At 49.4% G+C, this 19,133-nt stretch overlaps 1 protein-coding gene across 2 annotated transcripts in view; it reads right to left on the minus strand.

Moving 5' to 3' along the window:
- The window catches only part of FAM168A (family with sequence similarity 168 member A), a 184,486-nt gene that overhangs the window by 17,480 nt on the left and 147,873 nt on the right, over window positions 1–19,133 (minus strand). For both annotated transcript variants that reach the window (XM_080613618.1, XM_080613619.1), the window contains exon 4: window positions 10,146–10,226. In XM_080613618.1, coding sequence (XP_080469744.1) covers window positions 10,146–10,226 — 81 coding nt within the window. The remainder of the gene's footprint in view (window positions 1–10,145; window positions 10,227–19,133) is intronic.

Consider the following 19,133-nt stretch of genomic DNA (forward strand, 5'->3'; position numbering starts at 1 on the left):
TACCCTGAGAAGACCAGTGCTAAGCCCCAAACAAGGGACTTTATGACCTGGTCAGGGCCTGTGAACCTTTCTGCATCCCAAAGGCAAGAGCAATGATGTTCCCAACCCCTCCAACACCTCTGTGTCTGCTCAGACTCCTAACCAACCATCTCTGAAGATGACAATGGAGTGCACAGGGCTGGAAGTTGGGGACAATTAACTGAGGAGGCCAAGGAGGAATCAGTGCTGGTGCTCCAGCCCATGGCAACAGCAACACAGGTCCTAATGGCTGGACACCACAGAGAGAGCAAAGAAGCACTGCTGCAGGTGTGTTGGTCCACCAAAACCTCATGAGCCCACTCTCCTGATGTGGGACAGAAACAGAGGAGCATTGAGGACAGCAGCAGTGATGCTCTCCTGGACAGCATGGCAATCACCAGCTGTGTGGAGATGGTTACGGGTGCAGGATCTGCCTGGATGATGCTCTGCTGCTTTCTCATCATCTTGAAGAGAAAAAAGAGGTTTTGGAGAGATTTAAAGCACGGTTTCTCCTCCATTCAAGCGCTGATCACGTTGTGTTCCGAGCGTGTGCCCTCTCCCAGAGGTTTGTGAGTTATTAAGGATTTCCAACCCGCCTTCCACAGTTTTCCATGGTACGCTGCACTCCTGAACATCACGCTGGAGAATTAACTCCCAGCACTGAGCCAGAACCACTCTTTCACTCAGGCTTTTCTTCAAGATCAGATTCATTTTTGCCTCTGCATTTCACAAAGGTTTTAACATCCAGGACTGATGAGGCAATTTAGTTAGGTGTTACACGGATCCTTCTTCTGTGCTTTCTCCACATCAGAGCTACCAAAAAACCACAGCAATTTGGGCCTGAGATGGCCGGGAGCTTGCATTAAATCATAGATCCTTGGAGAATCCATCACTTAAAGCTACACAAAAGGTGAACCAAGGAGGCTTTTAGGAACATTAATATCTGCTGGTTCTTTGCAAAAGCAACAATTCAGAGAGGTTACAATCCAGCCATGACTATCTAATATCATAAATATCACATTAACTGTGTGCAGTTCTGGTGTCCTCAGCATCAGAAGGACATAGAGCTACTGGAGCAAGTCCAGAGGAGGCCACGAGGATGAGCAGGGGCTGGAGCAGCTCCTGCATGGAGCCAGGCTGAGAAAGTTGGGGCTGTTCAGCCTGGAGAAGAGAAGCTGCGTGGAGACCTCAGAGCAGCTTCCAGTGTCTGAAGGGGGCTACAAGGATGCTGGGGATGGACTCTTCATCAGGGACTGCAGTGACAGGACAAGGGGTGATGGGTTCAGACTGAAACAGGGGAAGGTCAGGTTGGAGATAAGGCAGAAGCTGTTCCCTGTGAGGGTGCTGAGGCGCTGGCCCAGGGTGCCCAGAGAAGCTGTGGCTGCCCCATCCCTGGCAGTGTTCAAGGCCAGGTTGGACACAGGGGCTTGGAGCAAGCTGCTCCAGTGGAAGGGGTCCCTGCCTGTGGCAGGGGTTGGAGCTGGAGGAGCTTTAAGGTCCCTTCAACACAAACCAGGCTGGGATTCTATTTGTGATGGATACAGCCATGAGCCTCCTACAAGGTTTGCAATAAGCTGAATTCCCCAGGCAGCCCCATTACCATGCTCTTGAACGCCTCAAACTGGTGGGACCATTTGTTCTTAGGAAGCTTTTCAACCTCTACAGGTTATTCACCCCCTCACACCTCAAGATTCCCCCCTTAGGGGACCTATTGATGTCCCCGAACAGCCAATGGGCACCTACGAGGACAGCTCAAAGCACTTATGTGGGGAAAGATGATGCCTACGCTTTCCCCCTGCAGAACAATGTTTCCTTCAGGGAGGACCCAGACGCAGGAATGGGGGTTTAGAGCCCCCATCCTGCCCCACAACATCCCCATGGACACCCCTAATTTCCTCAGGCTGATTTTAGCAGTATCTATTCAGGGCACTGGAGTGATGGATGAGAAGCGTTATTCTTCCCTGCATTATTAATAAATGCAGTTGGAGCACGAGACAGCCTCCATGTGAGATGTGTGTGTCCTACTTTCAGGGAAAGGAAAAGGCTTATTTTTAATGAAGGAAGTTAAACCAGCTCAGGAGGACAGAATGCTTGGGAGGGAACATGCTCCAGGCTTAATGAACTTTTAAACTGGAGCGCCTCATGTCTCTGCAGCACTGATTTGAGGCACTCTTTTTTATACGCTCAAAAGGGATTGTGTTTCAATACCACTGGCCTAAATAAGCAGGCTCATTGCAAGCAGCTTAATGCAATGCTGCTGTTTTGCAGTGATCTTGGAGCTTCCCTTGTGCCCCTCCATCTCAAAAATGCAGAGAAACACAACAGGAGAACCACATAAGGGAGAAACGGTTTTCGATGAGGATGGAAAGAAGTTCATTCCCTTGCTTGACACAGGGCTCCTGTGGCTGAGCTGTTATCTACACCTCGGGAATGTTCACTTTGAAATATCCTGGTGAAGAATTTACCATCCCTTTGGTGCTCAAACCTTAGCAGATATTCACCAGGTACCCGACACTGGATGATCTCCAGGTCCTTTCCAACCCAAACCATTCTGTGATTCTCTATGACACTGAGAACAGAAGGAATCAAGACTGGGTCCAGTTACCATCTTCTTTTCCTCACTGCTGCTGGACCTGCAGGGACCAAAAGGTCTCTGTAGACTTCTCCAAGCTCCTCTCCATGTCTCCTTATGCTTCAAGGGCAGGTTGGATGGGGCATGGAGCAACCTGCTTAAGTTGAAGGTGTCCCTGCCCATGGTAGGGGGTTGGATCTAGATGACCTTAAGGTCCTTTCCAACCCAAACCAGGCTGTGGTTGAGGCAATTGAAAAGTTCAGAATGCTAAATCACTATGTTTTCCATGTGGATCCCAAGGTCTTGGGAACCATGAGGTCAACAGAAGAGGATGAGCATCATCAGCTTCTAGTGTGGCATCGGGACCGTAGTGCATGTGTCTGGAGGGCATCAAGGATGGAAGCAGATGGCACAATAAGTAGCAGCTATTTGAAAACCAGACATTGAAAATTAACCACCACCAATGTCCTTCCCTTTGGGTGAACCTCAGCAAGGGTTCACCGGAGCAGAGGGCAGCCTTCACCTTCACTTGGTGGCTCATCTCTTGCTACGATTTTGCATGGAAGCCAAGCAAAACTCATGAGGTTTGGGGCAAGAGACACTCAACCGGAGAGAACTCAGCTGAGGAACACCTTTAGGATAGATCAGAGGGGATGATCGAGCTTGTCCAGAACAGCATCTTTCAAGACTGACAGCTCACTTCCAGCTCCATCCCACAAGATCATCCATCAGTCACAAGCAAAGGATGCTCTTCCCACCCTTTTCACCCTCTATTCCAAGTACTATTTAAGAGGCACATCTGCCCAGTTAACCTACATATGGAGAATCAGCTATCCCAGCAGATGAAACTTGGGTTTGTGACTGCTTTTATAGTGATCCTAAGGGATTTCTGACAGCAGCAGTTCTGCTGGGAACACAGAGCATCTCTTTCTGCAGTGAGGCAGCTGAAGGTTCGATATCAAAAATCCCATTTAAATACACGTTAGAATTAGTCTGCTCTTCCTGAATCCAAGATTTTCAACACAAAGCTGATCCCCTCTGAGTTGCAGTGGGTTTGATGCAGGAACCCCAGCAGCAGGTTCTTCTCAATGGTGGAGTTATTCCCAGCCTCCTGTATGACAGTAGCTGATTCAATCTGAGTAAATGCTCTCTGCATCGATACAGATAACTGGTTTTAACTCAGCCACTGAACCACAGTATGACTTCAACTCCATTCCATTTAACACAGTTGAAGACACTGCCCGCTCTGCTGCATGTACCCACTGCTGGAATGATTTATGGAGCTTATTTTAGAATCATGGAATGGTTTGGGTTGGAAATGACCTTAACATCATCCAGTTCCAACCCCTGCCACAGGCAGGGACCTCTTCCACTGGAGCAGCTTGCTCCAAGCCCCTGTGTCCAACCTGGCCTTGAACACTGCCAGGGATGGGGCAGCCACAGCTTCTCTGGGCACCCTGGGCCAGCGCCTCAGCACCCTCACAGGGAACAGCTTCTGCCTAAGTGCTCATCTCAGTCTCCCCTCTGGCAGGTTAAAGCCGTTCCTCAGTGGACCTGCTTCCCAGAGCTGGAAACGCAGCATCTCCCTGTGGCAGAATCAGGATCTTAGACCCCATAACTCAATAAAAACAGGGAGATGCAAGTAGCTTGAAAAGGCTCTATATTTAAGCAAGGTCTGAGCCTGGATTGCCCCTGTAGCCTTTGCTCTGCCTCTGAAGATAACACTGATGGATGCTGTCCTCACTCCCAGCATCACCCATGAAAAAGCATGCATGAAAGCATCTTTCCTCCTGGCTTCACTTGAACAAGCTGAAGGCTCTGAACCATGCCTCCAACGAGATAAATCTCCAAAGAGTGGGGGAAAACCCCCTGCCCTGATAATAAATTGCACTGATTTCAAGAGCTGTATCATTATTTATGGTGAAGAAGGAGGTTTCTGCACAAGGAGGTGGGTTGAAGAGCACCAAGTTCAATCTTCCCCATTTCCTCTCTTATTTAGTGCTTAGCTACGTGGGGTTATGCACTGGAAGAGTGTTGGGCTTGATGCACACCGACCTGTCAGCTTACTGGAAATAAGGAGATTTCTAATACAGAAATTATTAAAAGCATTTGTTAAGATCCACAAACAGAGCAACGAAATGTAAATGTCAAGGTGCTGCCCCGGCTTCCTTGCTTGAGTATTAAGCAATATAACAAAAAGATCTGGTGAGGAGGGGACATATAAATGATGAGAGGCTTTTCCTTGAGAGAAAGCAAGTGGGTTAAGATTAGGCTTATACTTCAGAAGGGGAGTGAATAAAAGGCTGCCTGGCACAAAGCAGACTGACCAGGGCTTTCCTTCCCCTTTCACATCATGCAAATGTAAAGCAACAGACAATGATTTGCATTGCTTTCAAGGAACGAATACGTGAGGAACTGGAGCTTTAATTAATGTGCAGGCACTGCCTGCTGCAAAGTGCCGTAGTGATAAAATATAGCAAGGATCAAAGCACGGGGGAGGTGAAGCATCTTTAATGAAGGAGAGGACACCCACGGCCACAGCCACCAGGACAAAGGTAAGGGAAAATCAAAGTCTTTGTGGGGTTGTGCTTATAAAAGCGGCTGAGTAAGAAGGTTTGGGGTGGATTATTCCATACTGAACAACGTGAGGCATCTTCTGAAGGCAAATCTGGCTGTATTCAGGGAGGACAGACCAAGGAGGATGGATAACCTGGTCCTTGCAGAGTGTGGGGGCTCCTTTCTGCTGGGTGGAGGACACAGGTTGTAGAAGCCATTATAAGAATAACAGGGCTCAAGAAGAGCTGCCCAAGGGCTCGCTGCTGCTCACCTGAGTGATCCCCAATTGCCAGGGTTATCCCTGTGTTTCCTTGTTCTTTGTCTTCTTGACTGTTTCTTTGCTGTCTGCCATGGGACACCTTATTGTGAGTGCAAGCAACTTCTTTGCTCAAGAGAAGGAGGCTCGTCCTCCAGCCCACCCCAGACCTACAATTCACACACCATCCGGGTCCCATTTCTCAATGTATTCCTACTATCCTAATCCATGCCAAGAAAACAACCCCATAAAACATCATCTTAAAGGTCTCTTTCTCTGGGAGTACCTTGACTATGTATCCGAGTTACTTGAGAAAGCATCTACACCCCCGCAGGGTTCCTGTTCCTCATGAGCACGCAAGGACATCCAGGCAGGATGCATCTCAAGCTCTCCTGGTAGGACAGACAGGAAGCCATGGGGAGGCTAAACCTCCTCTATAGAATCATAGATTCATAGAATAGTTAGGGTTGGAAAGGACCTTAAGATAATCCAGTTCCAACCCCCTGCCATGGGCAGGGACACCTCACACTAAACCATGGCACCCAAGGCCTCATCCAACCTGGCCTTGAACACTGCCAGGGATGGAGCATTCACAACCTCCCTGGGCAACCCATTCCAGCGCCTCAGCACCCTCTCAGTAAAGAATTTCTTCCTTACATCCAATCTAAACTTCCCCTGTTTCAGTTTGAACCCGTTACCCCTTGTCCTGTCACTACAGTCCCTGATGAAGAGTCCATCCCCAGCATCCTTGTAGCCCCCTTCAGACACTGGAAGCTGCTCTGAGCTCTCCACGCAGCTTCTCTTCTCCAGGCTCAACAGCCCCAACTTTCTCAGCCTGGCTCCATACAGGAGCTGCTCCAGCCCCTGATCATCCTCGTGGCCTCCTCTGGACTTGTTCCAACAGTTCCATGTCCTTTTTATGTTGAGGACACCAGAACTGCACACAATGCTCCAAGTGAGGTCTCACGAGAGCAGAGCAGAGGGGAGGTCTCTATTTCTCTCCACTGAATACAGAAGGACCTGGGCTCGATGGTGAAGACCTAAGGTCTACATAGCTGAAGGGAACCAAATATTCCCAAATGTGGCAATTGCTGCAAGATTTCCATCTTGGGTTTTTTTCTTATTTTTAATTTGGAAAATCAAACCGAGCTGAAATTAAAACTTTCCAGGGGAATGTGTGGATTCCATCAAGGTTTTGCAAAAAGCATTTTGTTTGGATAGCAACACATCATTCCTGGGGGTCGTTTCCATACGATGTCCTGTTGGAGCTCCAGCCTCCCAAGGATGGTCCTGGAGATACACCAGGAGCAATACAGACCCCCCGGAATTCCCTGTCCTGCAGTGATTTGGTGCTTCCTCTCACTTGGGTGTCCGTTTGGGCATCTCCTCACTCAGTGGTGGAGCTGCTGCCTGCACGAGTGGCTGGGGTAGAGAATTCCCCAGGGAAGCTGTGGCTGCCCCATCCCTGGCAGTGTTCAAGGCCAGGTTGGACACAGGGGCTTGGAGCAAGCTGCTCCAGTGGAAGGGGTCCCTGCCTGTGGCAGGGGTTGGAGCTGGAGGAGCATTAAGGTCCCTTCATCCCAAATCAGTCTGGGATTCTAAGTCCAGGCCCACATGCAGGAATGCTGCAGGAGCAGGGAGGATGTTCCCAACCTCTGGCAGGACAAGCTACTATTAAATGTGGGGGGGGGGTTTAATGCTAGGGAGCTCTTTTCGCTTTACTCATCCAGTGTTACATCCCTCAGGGGAAGCTGAGGGTGGCCAGCACACGTGTAGGGGAGGAAAACTTGTTTCATATTACACATTAAGAGTTGTAATGGGAAGAAATCATAGAATCATGGAATGGTTTGGGTTGGAAAGGACCTTAAAGATTATCCAGTTCCAACCCCCTGCCATGGGCAATGCAGCTGAAGACCCTACCAGAAGCCAATAAACCCAAGTAAAACCCAACAGATCCCTCACAGAGTCATCTGCAGGAAATGGCTTCATTTAGTAACCTGGCAAAGTAAAACTGCATTGAAACTGTGATGGGGAGAAGACAGCACCAAAAGGTTTCAGCAATGAAACCCTCATTCCTGCTTCAGCTTGGAAAGCTCCAGAGCCTGGGATCCATGGATTTTGATGACAAGTGGGAGACTGAAAATTTGGCAATGGAGAGGAGAAAGGGATTAGTGAGATGGACACAACGTCCAGCTTTGTGCTTCTTACGCAAGCAGCTATTTCACTCCAATGATTGCTGAACACTCAGCTGAAAGAGGCTTTATTCAGGAGGCTGCAAATCCCACAGCTCTTCTGAGCTGAAGCATTCACAATAAACGTCTCGATCAACTAAAGAGCCCCAAAGTCAAAGCGAAGGGGGAGGTATTATCTTTCAGCTCCAATGTGTGCTTGGAAATGGGTGAGAAAGAGATTTTTTGAGGCCTTTTTCATAGGAAACATGCAAAAAGTCATGATTTACAATCACAGAATGGTTTGGGTTGGAAGGGACCTCAAAGCTCACCCAGTCCCAACCCCTGCCACGGGCAGGGACCCCTTCCACTGGAGCAGCTTGCTCCAAGCCCCTGTGTCCAACCTGGCCTTGAACACTGCCAGGGATGGGGCAGCCACAGCTTCTCTGGGCAATAAAACCACTCTTAAATAGAAGCCTTCCCTTTCTTCTACTCCTTTTCACTTCATTCTCTCCGTGTAAGAAATACTCCCACCCTTTGTCAGGCCAAGAGCTTCCATTCCGCAGGGAATTCGGCTGAAAGCAGAGAACCTAAACCAGACTTCAAAAACTCCAAGTAACCTGGTCCTTCTGAAGGGCTGGTTTCAGTAAAGCGCTTCAATGTGGCTTTGACTTCAGTGATTTCCCCATGGAGGCCTACCAGAAGTCTTCAATTCCAAAAAGGAAAGGACTCCTGTAAAGGTTTCCAAATTCGGGCTCAAAGGCATAAAAAAGCAATGGATTGTTTTAGCAGAGGAACTCAAATATTCCTGATGAAGCACAGAACACGAGGCCATGCTGTGGTGAAGACAACTCCTTTTTGAAAGGTGGGAATTACTCCATGAATCCTGCTTTGGAGTAACTGCTCTGACTTCAAAACAGTGGAAGGCTCAGCTCTTCTGGAATGAGAAGTGTCCTTGAAGTTATTTCACAGCAGCTCCTGGGGTTCATTTAGATCCTGTCCTAACCTACATGAATCTTCTCCCCTTGGCAGCCCTTGGCTATAAGCATTTCCCCTGTCTCTCCACCTCATGCAGATGAGGTGATCGACCCCAAAGTGATGGACAGGGCATGACTGGGTTTGCCACCCAGATGCTTTGATGGCTTTTGCCTCTGCAGCTCTCTCCGGCCAGGCAGGAAGGTTGTGGATGTGTGAGTGTCCTTCTTCATCCAGACCTTTCTTTGCACACACAGAACAACCAGAGCCATGGGCTGGGTAAGTGTTTGGCCAAGGCAGAACAGCAGAAACCAGCCAGAAGGGAGGTGTGGAGAAATGGTGCTCAGCAGGGAAAGGAAGGAGGTTGGCAGCCTTGTTATAGGGTTTTGTTAACAAAAATCATGGTTAAAGGAGGAATTCAAGTAAAAAATGGCTTTGTGGGCGATAGGAGAAGCCTCCTTCCAAGGAGAGGAGCAGAAGGAACAAGGGAGATACTTGTTTGGGAAGAGGTGAAGAGGACAGACATTGTTGGCTGAGCCGAAAGAGCTGTAAGGCTCCAGACACCAAGAATGAATGGACTGGACATTGATTCTCTAAGTAAGGACAAGTAGCCTGTCCTTATATGATATGAGCAAGAGGGAGCAAAGAGGGGGGTGGAACTGGGTGATCTTAAGGTCCTTTCCAACCCAAACCATTCCATGATTCTATTCTATGACATGGTTAAAGCAGTGGACTGGGGAAATCAGTTTTGTACCAGCTGTCTAGAAGGATGGAGGAGAATTTGCCAAGGCTGGAGAGATGGCAGAGAGCAGCGTGCCAGGGCAGGGCTGAGCTATGGAGGATGAACACGTTACCCATCAGCCTGGCTGGCAGGGTGGTTCATGGCAAGCTGGAAGAGGCAGATGACAAGTATGTCCCAATGGACACACTGCAACAGAGACAGGAAACAAGTGGCCAAGCTGGGAATGCCAAGGGAAAACAAGATCTTATGGAGAAGAGTGCAGCTGGTGCTGTCAAAGACAACCAGCACAGCAAGGCTAAGGCAGAAGGGTTACCAGGTTTGGCCAGGAAGAGCTTGCTGCCTCTTTGGAAGAGCCATTTTGGGGTGGTGTGAAGGGTGGGAGCTGGACAGAACATGACCCTAGGACAGACTAGAGTCAGCCAGGAAAGGAAGGGACAGTAAAGACACAGCATGGGAGATCCAACGGGACATGGTTGCTACCATTTCTGCATCTATGACATGGAAGGAAGAGGCAAGGATGAGCAGAGGGAAGGTGAAGGCAGTCTTGGGGAGACACCAGGCAGTATGCAGAAGATATTAAAAGCCATGAGTGTGCAGGTATCACAGTGACAAGGATTGTAAAATCCCTGGGATTAGTATCAGGATACAATTCCTGGCAACACAGACAAATATTCCCAATGCAGGGCATGAAGTTTATGACAGAGTTAGGAAGGGAAGAGCTCAACACAAGCCTCTTCCCTGGGAAGTATTTGCTGTCAAACACGTGGAGCTGCTGGATTTTGACCAATGAGCAGCGAAAGGGAAATCCTCCTGGACCCTTCAACATTCCCAATCTTGTCTCCATACACAGATCTTTACCTGGGGCGTAGCCAGGGCTGCTGGTTGGATACATGTTTGGGTTGTAGGCTGGAGCAGCAGTGGGATAGCCTGTCGGATAACCTGCAATGAGAAAGAAGGAGAAGTTATGGTCTCATAACATGGAGAGAAGAGGACAGCACCCTTGGGGGGCAGCAAACAACCTGTGTGTGCAACGAGGCCATGGGCACAGCTGAGAGTCAAAGCACAGATGTATTCTCAGGGTATAGGAAAGACTCTGGCTGTGCTCCATAGGCTTACAAGTGACACCATCAATATTTCATCTCTACTCCTCTAGAAAAGGAGGGCAATAACCAGAATGCAGAACACAGGAATGCTCGATGTGCTCCGCAGAAAACCATGGAGCAAATCCACACACTGAATGCAGAATGGAGCCATGGGATAGCCACCAGCACAGCTCTGTTTGAAGGGTTCCCCTTGGCTGCTCGCAGCCATGGCGGTTTGACCGCTGGAGCATTCGCAGAGCTCAGCACCCTCAAGTCCTCAGCGCTCAGCACTTGGATTAACCAGAGCCTCTTGCTGAAGGGAAGGTAAAGACGCTGCATGAGAAGCTGCCAGCCCCAATATTCACTCATGGCTGCACAAGTGCCAGCCTGGGAGGGACCCGATTACCTGCCAGGCCACCTGGAAGGAACACACACGGCAGCTCCTACCCTTTGAAGCCACACAAGGCTTTAATGGGTACTTTAGGAAAGGTTGCAGAGCACCTTCAGTTCTCATCATCCTCATTCGGATCGGTCATAAGGAGGTCAGGGGAAATCATCAAAGCACTCAGATACACGGAGGCTTGGAAATCACTGCAGAGCCAAGGCCCTACGTGCACCCATGCACAGTGCAGATGTTCTGCACTGAACTAGAAGTTCTTGTTCTCCATGATGGCAGCAGGTTGGAACTGGACGATCTTAAGGTCCTTTCCAACCCAACCCATTCTATGATTCTAAGACCACAGATAACAACCTCCACACCTCAATCTGCTCCAGTTGGCTTTTGTTTACTGCTTTACTTCCATTTCTTGGAAGTCTTCCCGACTGGAAATGGCAACACTCGAATAACTCCATCCCTTCTTACGTGCTCCTGCGTAAATCCCTCTGACACACCGAACGGAACACGTTCATCTTCCTTTGCTGGCAGAGTCTGGCTCTGCTCTGCTTCCCTGCCATGGCCACTGCCCTTGCTTTATCTGTGCATCTCGTTGGCCACCATCCCAGAGCACAACCAACCCCACGACAGACAAAACGACCCTTGGAGAGTCTTTCCATGCCAAGCTCCACTGACGCTGTCTGCTGGTTGCCAGCAAAGGCTGCAAAGCGGCAATTAGCATCCATTCACACCCATCGCCTTGATTTTGCTTTATTAAACACAAGCAGGGGTGGGTCTTTCCTCCCCCTTTCAGAGCAGGAAGATGAACCCGTCTCCATCCCTGCCTCCCATGGCCCAAAGCTCATTTGCTCCTTAGCAAGGTGCAGATTCCCCAAAGCTGGCACCCGGCACAGAGCCGATTCCTGCGGCAAAGCGTGGAGGTTCATTTGAATAAATCTAAGGCACCGCTCCTGACCACTGGACTGGAATAAATGACGGTGTTCTACCCTCTCATTTTCATCAGTGATATATTTGGTTTCTAAATCAGGTTAATTAAAAATTGCCGTGGTTAATGTTGGATAAGCAGCAGTTTAACAGACTTTCTGTTTGGCTTTTTTAGGCTACATAAAACCATGTTGTCACCAGAGGCAGGAACATCCACAGCAATCAAGAAGCTCCGTGCACAGTTATTTGCAGATCCTGTGATTGCAAGCAGAACATTAATGAGGAAGATCTTAAATCAGAAATATCCCTGCCTACTCACTGCTTCATTAGAAGATAACCCTTTCTTTTCCAGTATATTTAATGCTCTGAGGTCCTCTGGTTGCCTCTCAAGCTCAATGATCCTACTTTGCCTCCTGACCAGTCTGACTGGGGGTGTTAAAACCAACTCCAACTCCCTTCTTGACCACAAAAGTGGTCAATTATATTCCCTGTGATTCTCTCAACTGTGTTTCTACACTGGGTCTTACCTCCTCAGCACAGTTCAGTTGGTGATAGCTTTGCGTGCATGCCATGGTGTTGAGAAGTCCCTTGCTCATCATCTAGGGATAGGATCTAGATAAGAACCTCTTCGGGCATCAAGAGGTTCTTCTGGCCTTTGCTACTGGCTACTCCGCTCAAAGAATTCCTGAATCCCATGAACTACTGCAGTAGTTATAGAATCATAGAATGGTTTGGGTTGGAAAGGACCTTAAGATCACCCAGTTCCAACCCCCTGCCATGGCGTTGTAACTGGGTGTAGAGTTGCCCCTCTACTCTGCTCCTGTGAGACCCCACTTGCAGCTTCCAGTGTCTGAAGGGGGCTACAAGGATGCTGGAGAGGGACTCTTCATCAGGGACTGCAGTGATAGGACAAGGGGTAACGGGTTCAAACTGAAACAGGGGAAGTTCAGGTCAGAGATAAGGCAGAAGCTCTTCCCTGTGAGGGTGCAGACAGTAACTGTGTACTTAGGTCTTCTTTCTCTTTGTTTTGGGTTTAACTTCTGCTTGGTAGGAGTGCAGCTTGCTTATTGGGGCATCTTTTGTTGTTCTGAAAGCAAGTGTTGGCCTTCAGTATTGTGTGCAGTTCTGGTGTCCGCAACATAAAAAGGACATGGAGCTGTTGGAACAAGTCCAGAGGAGGCCACGAGGATGAGCAGGGGCTGGAGCAGCTCCTGTATGGAGCCAGGCTGAGAAAGTTGGGGCTGTTGAGCCTGGAGAAGAGAAGCTGCGTGGAGACCTCAGAGCAGCTTCCAGTGTCTGAAGGGGGCTACAAGGATGCTGGGGATGGACTCTTCATCAGGGACTGCAGTGACAGGACAAGGGGTGATGGGTTCAGACTGAAACAGGGGAAGTTCAGGCTGGAGATAAGGAAGAAATTCTTTACTGAGAGGGTGCTGAGGCACTGGAATGGGTTGCCCAGGGAGGTTGTGAATGCTCCATCCCTGGCGGTGTTCAAGGCCAGGTTGGACAGAGCCTTGGGTGCCATGGTTTAGTGTGAGGTGTCCCTGCCCATGGCAGGGGGGTTGGAACTGGATGATCTTAAGGTCCTTTCCAACCTAAACTATTCTGTGATTCTATGATTCTATGATAATTTCATTCCAGATCAATACTGCCTCTATCAAGGAAGCTTTAACAGCTTCAGATGTGGAAAGATGCAGCCAGCCCTGCTCTGCTCTATCTTCCTCTCTGATCTCATAACCTCTGGGAAGTACTGATCTCCAGCAAGAACACTTGTCCTTTCCATTTTAAGGGGAAACGGAGGTGGGAAAAGAACAGGGAAATTAATGGTGGTTTGTTTCTTTTGGGAGATACTGAAAGATAAGAGAGAAGCAGAATCTGTGACAATGTGCGCCAGGGGAAACGGGCTTGAGAATTCCCAGCACTCAAACCCCTGGGTTTAAAAACTCAACACTGGCTTTAGAAATACAGGAGGTATTTCTACACCTTATTGGTTTTCAATAGGATTTAGGTTTGTTGGCTCTTCTTCATCCCCCAAATGACCACAAACAAGCTGCAATCCCCCCATGACGGTCCCCATGTCTTACATCCCCTGGTGTATAAGACAAAGCCTGGGCCCACTGACCAGGGAAGAGCCAGGAGAGTGGCAGCACCAAAGTATCTGGCATCTTGCTCTGATTTTCCCCATGGATACCCTAAGGGCCCTCCTGCAAATCCCCGTTGCTCCTGCTGACCCCATTCCCTTCCTGCCATGTCTATCTTGCCTCTTGGTTGAACTTGATGATCCTAAAGGTCTTTTTCTACCTAGCTGATTCTATGGTTCTCTTCACCTTGCATCAGAGGTAACAGCAAGCAGGTAAAACCCACTTGTTTTATGTTGAGAGCTGCTAATCTTCATGGGCTTCCTGCTGGAAACATGGAAAAGTCAGGGGCACAAAGAAGATATCCTTTATTTTCTACCTATACACATGATGGGACCATGCCTCTGCTGAGGCTTGGGGCCTGATTACAGCGATGATGCAGAAGGAAAGCAAATGAGATGAAACCCTATTGAATAAAACCCATTAGATTCCTCACCGAAGAACTCAGGAGCTGGTTTCTTGCTTTAGTTTAATTTCATCTCATGCCCACAATCAATAGGAGCAGCAAAGCCAGTGTTCATTTTGTGTTCTCCCCAAGGGACATCCAGAGCATTCCCGCTCTGAGCAGCACTAACTCAACTGCTTTAGGAATTACGACTCAATAACGAAGGGAAGAGCTCCCGGGGCTGCATCAGGAAGGGATTTTAAAGCCTCCTTTAATTTTTCATGTATCTCTAAATGTTTCTAGACCATTCCTTGCAGCTCTGCTCAGCCCTGTCCACTTTGGTGCAATGCTGCTTTTGATTAATGGCTTTTAGGCCGTGAGTCCCAGCTCCCCACCCGCTCTTTTTACCATGCACAGCTTTAGGGATGCACTAGGAAAGGAGGCCATGAAATACATTCAAAACGAGCGGCATACACAGCCTTAAAATGGGTTTAAGCACCAGCTTTGTTTCCTTCATAATCAGACTCAGAACACCCATAATAAAGCAGTTAGCTGATATTTCCAGCCATATATATTTTACTGCCTACATGCAACACAGAGGCATGTGCAACCGTATACACAAGCTCAGCACAGACCTCTTCTGCACAAGACAAGAGATGGGTGGATGGGGCATTTAAGAATGTTCTTTCCAGCCTTCTGGGATAGCTTATTCCTCATGGAATATGCTCCTGTGGTTGTTCTGTACAGCAAAAGAGCTGAATTACAGGGGAGGAATGAGAAGGCAGCAGGGAAAACCAGACATCAGCAGGCAAAGGGCTGCCCTTGGAGGAAAGGCTGACAGCAGGGCAGGGAGGATTAAAGGCTTGAAGAGGCAGTGATACAGGGGAAGGGTCCATTTGGGCTCGTTGGAGGATTCGATTTGTTATTCCCTTTGGCATTTGCAATTCCAGGAGCTCAGCCCCAGCCCCAGGTACAAACAAGCTCCAGCATTTCCTGCTCATGAGCCAGCAGCAAAAGCCTCGCGACACCCTGGAGGTCACTGCCAGGGACAGGAGGACCACGCACACGGGACAAAGTGCCATTAAACCCCACTGCAAGGGCACCGCTGGCAAGTTTAGAGGGGAATTCGCAATTCAAAGATCTCCTCCCCATCTGTGGCCTTTAAATGAGACCTTAACATAAATGGCCCATCCTTGCTGTAAATGAGCAACCTGCACCCACAGACTCAGTGAATCCCAGACTGGTTTGGGTTGAAGGGACCTTAAAGCTCCTCCAGTTCCAACCCCTGCCATGGGCAGGGACCCCTTCCACTGGAGCAGCTTGCTCCAAGCCCCTGTGTCCAACCTGGCCTTGAACACTGCCAGGGATGGGGCAGCCACAGCTTCTCTGGGCACCCTGGGCCAGCGCCTCAGCACCCTCACAGGGAACAGCTTCTGCCTAAGAGCTCATCTCAGTCTCCCCTCTGGCAGGTTAAAGCCATTCCCCTTGGCCTGGCCCTACAGGCCCTTGTCCCAAGCCCCTCTCCAGGTTTCCTGCAGCCCCTTTAGGCACTGGAGCTGCTCTCAGGTCTCCCCTTCAGGAGCCTTCTCTTCTCCAGGCTGCCCCAGCCCAGCTCTCTCAGCCTGGCTCCAGAGCAGAGCTGCTCCAGCCCTCGCAGCAGCTCCATGGCCTCCTCTGGCCTCGCTCCAACAGCTCCACGTCCCTCTTGTGCTGCTGCCCCAGAGCTGGATCAGGGCTGCAGGGGGGGTCTCCCCAGAGCACAGCAGAGGGGCAGGATCCCCTCCCTGAGCTGCTGCTCACGCTCTGGGGGTGCAGCCCAGTGTCTCAGCCTCTCATTTCTTCCCTTCAGTGCTGAAATGGAGACAACTCTTGTCCACGCACCCAGGGCTCACAGACATTAAAAACCAGAGCAAAGCACTTGATAATAGTTAGAAAAGGAGTCAACGCAATCATCTGAACCTGCTACAATGAACTGGTCTGTTCATCACACACTGAAGTCCTCCTCAAAAGGAGCTGACTGGTTTTGAGCAGCCCAAGCTCAACACCTTCACCCAGGACTTGGCATCTCCCAGCAGCATCTCCCATAATCAGCCCATCCTCAATTTCACACTATGTGTGGGTGAGCTTCCAGCCTCAGATCCCAAGCCGAGCTGAGAGCAGCATCTCAATAACACACCAGCCTTTGCAGCAGTGAAGACCCACAAGTGCTGGCTCTCATCAGGCCTTAGGAACCCTTGAAACTCTTGGAAAAGAGCTTGTTTCTCTTCAGTTAGGGAGCTCAGGTGGTTTGGTCCCTGTTTGAGCCTTGCACCAGTGATGGTGTGAGTGAATTGTCACTTCCAACACTGACTTCCAAATGTGCCATTGAATGTGTCAGCAATAGTTTCTGTTGGCCATTATCTGATTAGAGCTTAAATTGCTATGAGCAGCCTAAATTAATTTACAAGACAAATAGCCTCCTGCATGCTTATTCCCAGCAAGTCTGGAGCTGCAATACTCGATTAGAGCGGTCGGATCACAAGGACTTTCATAGGGAAGGACAATCAAGTCCCTTATCTAAGTGCAGACCAAGGCACTATAAAACCACACTTGAACTCCTTGAACCACTGCTACTGAGGGCTCCTCTCACTGCTGCTCAGGCACTTCTTGACTACCAACATTCTGCCTGTGGCAGGGGTTGGAACTGGATGAGCTTTCAGCTCCCTTCCAACCCAAACCATTCATGGCTCTATGATTTTAAACCCCTAAAACACATTTTCCTTCTGCTGAAAGAGAGCTTTGAAGCTCCAACAGGTCCAGGAACATTTTGTCTTTGCAATCACCTCTTCAGCCCTATGAAGCCGAACTATTGTCACCTATTAAATACTTCATGTTATATTTTAAGCCCATCCACTATTTCTCATTCTTTGTTGCCCAGACCTCAGAAACTCCTCCAAAGTTGTATTTCTGAGTATCTTGTCTGGACAGAAACATGAGAAACTTCATGTCTTCAATTCCCGCTGCTCTAAATCCGTTCCCCTTAGACTGATTGGGAATTTATTCCTGCCAAAAGTCACATCCTGTGACACGGACATGGAAATGTGGCACTTGGGGAACTACCCCCAAGGTGAGAAGTTAGGGAAGAGGCATCACGTAGGCTGCCTGGCATAGCTCCACCAAAGCCTTCTCCAGCCAGACTTAGAGCAGAGCTCTTGAACACTGATTGCTGGTAGCAATGACACCAGACAGGATGTGCCTAACCCTGCGATGACTATGGGGGCACAGAGAATAGAGCTGAGAAGGGCATCTGGGGACTAATTCTGCCCTGGAAACCAAGCCTCCAGGGAGGAAGAGTTGCAGCACTTCAGACATGACTTGCAGCAGAGATCTCAACCCCATGGCATGAGGCTTTCTCCATCCAGAAGGGTCTTTTCAGCCCCCTTTGCTCCTCACACAACCACAGAAGTCAGGGCTTGGGGCACATATCTCCTCCTGCTTTTGGGGCAGTTGTCCCCCATGGAATACCCCTTGTGCATGGGAGGGAGGGAGGTGACCTCTGAATGGCTTCCTACACAGGGAATTTTACAGACTTTTCCTGCTCAATTTAAAACATGCCTCACTCCAACTCAAAGATCACCTGCTCCAGATTTATCCCACCTAAATCAGCTGTGCAGGTACAACACAGTTGCCTATCTTGACACACAGCATGTATTCCTGCCCCATCACTTTCCATGTTCATGGCCCAGTCATCCCCTCACATAAGCCATGACCCAACGCAATCAGGCTGCTCGGTTTATGGGCACGGGGCTGGACCAAGGTCAACAGAGAGCAACACTTCCAAGACCAAACACTTGATTTACCAGCCAGGAGATCTTTGTCACAAGTGACTCATAGACTAAGGGCTCTTAGGATGCTACAGGTATGCTCAAAGGGTTGTATGTCCGACTGTCAGTGTGTTTTAAGATGTCACCATCCTTCAGCTGGCACCTGGGTCAAACTTGCTACTCAAACATCAAGACACATCCATTTCATTTCACTTACCCCCAGCTTAATGTGGCCTCGTGCATTCTGAAAGGCAAAACTGCTCTAGTGTTGCAGGGAAAGCTTCTTCCCCAAAGGGTGTTCAGGCATTGGAACAGGCTGCCCAGGGCAGGGCTGCAGGCACCGTCCCTGCAAGGGTTCACACACTGTGGAGACGAGGCCTCAGTGCCATGGGGCAGTGGTGGCCCTGGCAGTGCTGGCAATGGTTGGACTGGATGAGCTTAAAGGGCTTTTCCAACCTGGTTGATTCTGTGATTCCATGAAACTTCTTTTATAGTTCAAAACAGTTACCCAATTCAGAGACCTTTCCAAATCAAATATAATATATTAGCATGACCAGCAGGTCCAAGGAGGTGATCCTGCCCCTCTACTCTGCTCTTGTGAGACCTCACTTGGAGCATTGTGTGCAGTTCTGGTGTCCTCAACATAAAAAGGACATGGAGCTGTTGGAACAAGTGCAGAGGAGGCCACGAGGATGAGCAGGGGCTGGAGCAGCTCCTGTATGGAGCCAGGCTGAGAACACTGGGGCTGTTGAGCCTGGAGAAGAGAAGCTGCGTGGAGACCTCAGAGCAGCTTCCAGTATCTGAAGGGGGCTACAAGGATGCTGGGGATGGACTCTTCATCAGGGACTGGAGTGACAGGACAAGGGGTGATGGGTTCAGACTGAAACAGGGGAAGTTTAGATTGGATCTAAGGAAGAAATTCTTTACTGTGAGGGTGCTGAGGCACTGGAATGGGTTGCCCAGGGAGGTTGTGAATGCTCCATCCCTGGCAGTGTTCAAGGCCAGGCTGGACAGAGCCTTGGGTGCCATGGTTTAGTGTGAGGTGTCCCTGCCCATGGCAGGGGGGTTGGAACTGGATGATCTTAAGGTCCTTTCCAACCCAAACCATTCTGTGAGTCTA

Source organism: Psittacula echo, assembly GCF_963264785.1.
Source record: "Psittacula echo genome assembly, chromosome: 3".
NCBI lineage: Eukaryota > Metazoa > Chordata > Aves > Psittaciformes > Psittacidae > Psittacula > Psittacula echo.